Source organism: Buceros rhinoceros, unplaced genomic scaffold (assembly GCF_000710305.1).
Source record: "Buceros rhinoceros silvestris isolate BGI_N320 unplaced genomic scaffold, ASM71030v1 scaffold1260, whole genome shotgun sequence".
NCBI classification, from domain to species: domain Eukaryota; kingdom Metazoa; phylum Chordata; class Aves; order Bucerotiformes; family Bucerotidae; genus Buceros; species Buceros rhinoceros.
In genome coordinates this window covers 36788-44492 of record NW_010389952.1, presented here as the reverse complement: position 1 = coordinate 44492, position 7705 = coordinate 36788, and the positions used below count along the sequence as shown (strand labels likewise).

The window sequence follows — 7705 nt, the reverse complement described above, 5'->3', positions numbered from 1 at the left end:
GTCAAGAAAAACCCCTTATCCCGGCTCTCCCAGCCAACAGCCATGACAGCTGTGTCACAAATTCACATTTCAGAAACTGTGTATCAACTACTCTAAGCTACCAAAGGCATCTGAAGAAAGAAGAGAGCAGGAAATCAAGGCTCTATGATCTCTACCACCAGCATTAGGATCAGAGGCTGGCATTCAAAAGGAGCACTAATGACACACCACTTCCTACTCTGTGGTCAGAAGTACTTTTGACCACAACACCTTGTCTTTAATTCTTTAAAAAGCCAATAAACCAACCATGGATCTGCAGAAGGCTTCCCCTAAGCTGACGTTTCTCCCCTCCATGTCAAGAGTAGAATAATTTATGAATTTAGGAGTGCAAGTAAGTGGCTGGTCCAGCAACATTCAGTGTTGTCTTTGCTGCCTTCCACAAAGCATCACTACAGCTAGGTCTGAGATGGCTAGAGATGCCAGCTGGGACGTATCCCTGCTTAATGTTAAAAAGGCATACTCTAACAGACCTAACAGGCAATGGAAGTCCCTGAACAGCAGAGTCAATGGGCAGTGCCTCACTTCTGTAGTCAGGATCTTCATCCAGAGGAGAACAGAGTGATGGAAACACTTCATACTACATACATTTCTTATACCACACATTGTAAGAGGCAAGTGGGTAAATCAAGAAAAGACTCACAGCTGGCGTAAGAACGACTGTCATCCTCACACATTTTGTGCAATTGCTGATATTCTTCTTGGGCTAGCTCAAAACGCTGCTGCTTTATTTGGTAAATCTCTTTCTTGGCATTCAGTGCCTCCTGGGCAACTATTAAATACTCCTTTAGCATGCGTTCCTGCTCCCTTCTCCATTGCTCCCTTGGGTCCTCAATTTGTGTGAGCTCTAAGGAGAAAAGCATAAAAAAAAAATTTGTAAGACACTTTACCCCACAAAGTACAAATTATTTTGTTAAGGTCTGTTCTCAAGTACCACACCAAATGCAACAGTGCTCAAAATCACTCCAGCCAGGGCAAAAAGGAAGGATGCAGAGTGGAAGAACAGGAAAAGCTCGTTCAAATATAAAAGGCATTTAAATCTGAATTTTTTTTTTTTTTTAACAAACTAGAGCAAACCCAAAGAAAACAGTGTTTTGGCTCTAACCTTCCCTCGTAGCCAACTTGGAAATTCTGAGTACTACGTAAAAACCCAGAATCATGTAGGACAGTGAAAGGTATCTCAATGCTTAATCCGTAACTTTATAAATGGTTGGAAACACCTTAAGAAACTACATACAACTTCACAAGTATAACATCCTGAAAGGATGTGACTACATCTGCATAATTGAGAACAAGGTCATTAAACAGAAAAGTTAGCAGTTTAATCTCAAACCCATAAAAGCATTTAAATAGCTTCTTTTTTTTTGTATGAAAAGACAGCATCACATGCTTTCCCTTTCCAGGGTTTAGAACAGTTTGTATTCAAACACAAACCAAAGATAGGTTTCCAGGACAAAATCTTCCCTGTATATACTGATACCCAAAGTTACTACCACACAGCAATCTCTTTGCAGTTGCAAAGACATTTGAGGACACATGCATTAAAATCCTATAAAATTATTGGTTCATTTTCTTTTTGTGGTGATGCCTAAGCCAGAAAATGTGTTTTACATGAGGATATCCATGTAAAGCCTTGTGTTTAAGTGAATGTTATTTTCTGGTGATTGAGGCTCTAGTAGTAAGAAGTTGCTTAGTGGCAGAACCTGCAGCACAGTCAGGAGGTAAGTACCTAGTAATTTTTTCCAAACATTGTTTCTCACAAGATGAAAGCCAGTTATGTTTTGTATTAATCTTGTGTACATAATTCATTACATTGTTGTCAGTGGCAAAAAAAAAAAACTGTAGAATATTGAGCAGAACACATTGAGATCTCAAATGGTGTCAAAGTCATGCTAGCAGCTCTACCATTTGAGCGCCATCTGAAAAGTACATAAACAAGAACATGAAGTTCATCTATGAACAGTACTTTCAACAGTTTTGTATATTTGGTTCCCAGTAACTTTTTCTCTCAACAGCTGTATCTTTTCTCTCCCCTCAACTCCTCACATTGCAAGAGTATAAAGATCATGCCTATAGTTCTGCAATTTCTCCCCACATTCCAGGGACCCTCAAATCCCAGAAGTACCTTACAGCTCCAGTGCCCCCAAACTACCTCTGCAGCCCAGGATAGGATGTACTGTGGCTTGTGCCAGTCTGCATAAATCCTTCTCTGCATGCAGGGCAAACAGAAGAAAACTGAGCTCACGTTGCAGCTCATCCTTTACAGAGGGCATGATAATTTGCAGTGCTGTGTCATCTATCCATAAGTATTCCTGAAATCTGTGCAAATTCAATATTCCTAAAACTGCTAATCCCCTATGGAAACTATGCAGAAAATAAATATTTACAAGACAGAAATGCTGGATCCTAGTAAGTGTCTCATTTTGAATAGGAAATTAATAGCTGTCATCTCAATAAACAGCCAAGGCTAAAATATTACGTTGTATCACACATTAAGCTTCTGAGGTCTTATACCACAGGGCACTGCATCTCTTAGCCAATTATTTCAGAAGCATTCTCAAAAGCCAGCAGCATTCTTCTTAGGCAGAAAACTTCTTCAGTATAGTAGTGACGTTCTCTTCTGTTCCATGAAAAACAGAGGCTTCACTTTGCTCTGGATTTCTACACAAGTTTGCTATGCAACAACAAAACTAAAGCTATGCCATATGATAAAATTCGCTTCCTTCATTGCTTTATAACCAATTAAAAATAATAAAAAAAAATACTACAGCAATTCAAGAACAGCCCCAGACAAATGCAGAGAATATACTACTCCATCACTGGAGAATGCCCAACTGGTTAAAGGAGACTTCAAAGGCTCCCAAGACTCTGAGGAGGAGGGAAAGGAATTCTGTGGCTGGCAGCCGCCAAGGGTTTTAAGCAATGGTTGGACAATAGCCAAGAAGAGCTTAGTAAGGGTGTCAACAAAGTACTGAATTTACAGAACAAGATGGAGATCAGGGCTGGAAGCACCATTGAGATTTACAGAAGATTACTCTGTTCCTGGGGTTCTTCAATATAAATGAAAAGTTATTGCCTAGAAATCTTTTTATTACTTTCTAGGTAAACAAACATAGCAAGAGGCTTGGAAAAATTAGATGTATTACTGTTGTCTTTTCAAAGGTGCAAGGGTAAAAAGTTTGAGATGGTGCACAAAGGATGAGAGGTCTCTGGCAAGCACAACTTCAGAAAAACTCTCTTTGAATTATCCCTTGCATTTTCTCACGGTATTTCTTGAAACCCAAGCACTTCTAACTGTTTTGTCAATTAACACAGGACTCCAACCTTGTATAAAGCATTTAGCCCGGTCAGCCACAAAAAGCAGCCTGAATGTTTTCACGTGGAAGTTATCATTCCAAGTATTTTAGGCATAGTTTAGAATACAATGTAAGGGACTCATTTCAGAAAAACATTTCTTCAGTTCCTACACACCATCTCTGTCACCTGTCTGACACCATCTCATGATGCACGTGATTGTCTGCTCATTAGTTCTCACTTCTGTTAAGAAGGTTAATGCAGTCTTGATTGGTACCTTTGTTGTCCACAGTTTAAAATTGGACTGAATATCCTAATAATTTTTGAATAATGATTATCTAGCTATACTATCAACTGTCTTCCCTTTGAATATAAATCTTGCTTGTATATGCAAGCACTGTATTAGCCTAAGGCTGAAAAACCCATTTTGCTGTGACAGTTGAATTTCCATTTAGGATAATATCTGTGGGCTGCAAGTAATTAGTTATCATGAAAGAGACAAATTTTGCAACCTTGTTAATTGCAGAGTGATTCCTTTTGCTCAGTACAGCGCCGGCCCTATGAAGTTTCTATCCCTCCATTCATGTATTACCTTTATTTAATTCCTAATACGATGAGCTTTATTTTCCCAGACCCCTTTATATTAACCTTCTCTTTCTGTGCCTTCTGAGCATTTGGGAAGTCAATTTCTCTCTGTAAAGACTCTCTTCTACAGTCTTTGCTCTCAACTGCACAGAAAAAAATGCAAGCCAGATCTGACATGCCTACAATGATGAATCTCCTTCCCGTAAGTTCAAGCTTGATGTCTGTGGTAAAGGAGCTAATAATAAAGTCTGAAAAGCAAAAGGGAGTGATTTATTTTGCAAGCTATGGTGACTGTTATTCTTATCAAAGATACCTATTAGTAGGATGCTTTTGTAGCTTTTTTTAGTCACAGCATTGCAATGGAAGTTCAGTTCTACCCTATCTGTGCGGCCTTCTAAAGCATTTTCCAAAGTTCAAGAGAAAAAAAAAGAGTTGCCAATATCTTCGTTTGTATCTTTTTTAATATGTGCATTCATGCACATGTACCTATGTAGATGCAAGTGCACTCCATTACTGTACTCCAACGTAAACTTCACTCTTTGTTAAACTTCAACATTAACTGAAGTTACCACGACAGTTTAAACACCCATCATTAAACTACTACTTCTTTCAGAGTTAGTGTAAGAATTACTCAAGCCTGTATTTATTGCCTTTCAATTATCTCGGCTGCCTATTCTTGTGATCAGTGCATTAACAGCTCTTTAAAGTTTATTATTTAATTTGTGAGCTTTGATAATTTCACAACAAGTAAGTACCTGTGTGGGTCAAACAGCATCATGGGAACATTTGTTATTCTGTTAGTTTGGTTTGGTTTTTTTTTAGTAAGTAATTGTGAAACCACAATACACAAGTAATTCCAATGACAGAAAGAAGCCAAAACTCTTTCTATACTTCTATTTTTTAATTGACTAGACTTTAAGTTGATAGCATTGAAGTGGATGTTGCAGATTATGCTATTGCTGTGATAGCCCATGCAACTACATTCTTCTTTTCACCCTCCCTACCAACTGCCAATTCCCACGATATTGAAAGCATTCTCTCCTTGGTGATAAAAAGTTTAATGATAGCAGCACAACAGTAACAGCAGCAGTAGTAGTACAACGCTGTAAAGATAAGACATCTTTCTAAAAGTAGAACCTGCAGTGGTGATACAAAGCTCAGCAACAGTCCAAAAGGGAAAATGTTGGAAATCTCTCCCTCTTGGTTTCTAGAAGTGCCATCTGCTGTCTTTTTGACAGCACTTTGTACTGTATTAAAGCATAAAACATACATTGCTTAACAGACGATATTATTGTATTTTGTAGTGCTTCTGCATAAAAATGAGCACTTTTCTCTCAGAATGTATTTTGTTTTTCAATACAGAAGTGTGAACTATGGGTGACTGGAAAAACGGGAAATACTAGAGTACAGTATGAAAAGCTTCTTTAATTGACATAAGACAAACAGCAACAACAAAGTTACTTATACTCCACAGTATGACAAAGCAAAACAAAATATCACAGACTATTAACTCAATCATAGGTTGTAAAATTCTTACAAATGAAAGAAGCATTTTGTCCTCATTTGAAAGATGAGAAAGATACTTCAAGAAGTTACTTGCATACATTTTCTCACTGTAGCATAAGGTGCATTAACAGTATCGGAAATGAAGTTAGTGCCATCTGTTAACATCAGCTTGTTAGGATTCCTCCAAATAATCATATGTCTACTCACGATTTATGTGGTCCATATAATAAACTCCAATCTGTTGATCGTAAACAGTTTCCCATCCTAAAGGAAGCTCATCACCGACACAGTCAGCAAATGTCAATGGCTTTGTAATCCTGTAAAAATAAAAACAGCACAAATAAATAAATACAAAAGGTGCAGAGTTTACAGTGCAATGAATGTTATAACATGTTTTGAAGATATCGCCATCATTTGATCACAAACTAGTTATGCTGCTTAGGAATGTGCTAATAATTACAAACATACAGTTTCAAAACAAAATTTTATTTAAATATGCTGACAGATAGTCCCCAAACAGGTAAGACAAGCTTCTCCCTTCAAGTTTCTACGTTCAACAGCTTAATTACAATGGCATGCAGTCCTGCCAGTTTTCTCCTCTATTGCAAATGTGAAGCTGGAGTTCACCACTACTGAAAATTACTAGAAGCTTTATACTTTAACTTCTTAAGGTGTCAAAGCAGTGTAATTGTCTGTCCTTAAAAAATATTATATAAAAATTAAGAAAGCACTATATATTAGGTTTCTCCTTTTCTCCATTTCCAACTATTAATGATATTCTCTCAGTCCAGAGCTATCCAAATTACTTCCTCTCTCTCAAAAAGAGAGACTACAAATACTGCCTCTAAAGTATTCTGAAGCCATTAGAGCAGAAACAAGAACTAATAAATAACAGCATTACTACCTAGCAACTCAAAATATCACATTCCTTGCTAGGCAAACTCTTGATAGACCAGTGGGTAATAGAAAACCAGAACAGTGATTTCATTACTGACAGGAATGTTGAAAATAATGATTTACACTTCTAGAGAAAGACTCTAACCAATACTGTTCTAGAATATCAAGGTATATTAAAAAAATATTAAGAACAAATGATGCAAACAAAAAGTCCTTAACATTCAGCTGAATCATGTCTGTTTCCCAAATCATCATTTTAATCATTATTTAATCCCCTAAGATTATGTTTTCCTCTAAAAGCTGCCATAAAAGTCCTTTACAGAAAAGCTAATAATATAGTCATTTCAATTATACATGAGATATAGATCCAACACCTTCAATGTTTATATGCTGAGGCATTTCCAATACCTAGATGATCATTTTGCAAAGATTAAATACCTGCATTAATTTAGGGCTCACTTAAGTTCAGAATACCGTGTGGCATAATACTGTTTGGCATAAAATGGAAATTTCATTCGTATGTTATAACACACAGCTAAGGTCTCCTGACACCAGATCTGGACTATGTTTATCAGTGGACTGCAGAATAGAGAGATCATTTGGGCTGGTAATTGCACTTCATCTGGTAACACCTGTACAGAACAATAACTTTGTCTGAACTAAAACATGTCTCTCTTTGAACTAGAAGTCCTTCCCAAAACCAACCAGAATCCCCCAATGGTAAAGACTTCAGCTACATTTTAGCTATTCCAAAGGTCCAGTAATGGCGTCATTCATCATCACCATCATCATCATGGCTTGGCTTCGTGAACAAAGATCTGGGAAGGGCTTTTCCCACGCTCACTGCAAGTGATGGGTGCCCCCTTCGGGGCTGCGCAGTGGATTTTTTAGGTGAGGCGCAGCGTGTGCGGAACTGGCTCCACCCTTTACACCTGAGGTTCATCTGCCAGGGCCTAGCGAGCTTGGACGGTGACAGCGAAGTCCTCGGGTCGTAGGTTTGGTTAGAGTATCCTTCTCTTAGATGATGGATGCCTTACAAGGCTAAACGAGCTCCATCTGCCCGGGGTTGGAGTCAGAGTTGTCCTTCGCCTAGGATGGCTGCCCGAAGGCTAGTGAGCCCATCCTGCCCGTGGACACACTTTGTCTGACCCTTCAGCTGAGACCTGTCTGGCTTGGGAGACCCCACCGGAGGCACATGCCACCACCAGCACAGCTCTCAACCTCACAAGGGCACGCAAGCTCCTTCCCCACGGCAAGGGGGTGCCTGTGAAAGAGTCGCTGCTCTACCTCCGGACATCACAGACCCGGGCACGGGGCAGCTGGGGTCTGCCAAGAATGGGAGTCCTGGAGGGTGGCATCATTCAACCACTAACAGAAAACACATATC

At 38.8% G+C, this 7705-nt stretch overlaps 1 protein-coding gene across 1 annotated transcript in view; it reads right to left on the bottom strand.

Annotated features, from left to right (window-relative positions):
• Positions 1-5736, bottom strand: part of WWC3 (WWC family member 3) — a 55404-nt gene extending 49668 nt beyond the window's left edge. Inside the window, exons 1-2 of the mRNA XM_010135683.1 lie at positions 5629-5736; positions 680-883 (exon numbers count right to left, since the gene is read on the bottom strand). Coding sequence (XP_010133985.1) covers positions 680-883; positions 5629-5644 — 220 coding nt within the window. The 5' untranslated portion in view covers positions 5645-5736. The remainder of the gene's footprint in view (positions 1-679; positions 884-5628) is intronic.
• Positions 5737-7705: the final 1969 nt, after the last annotated feature.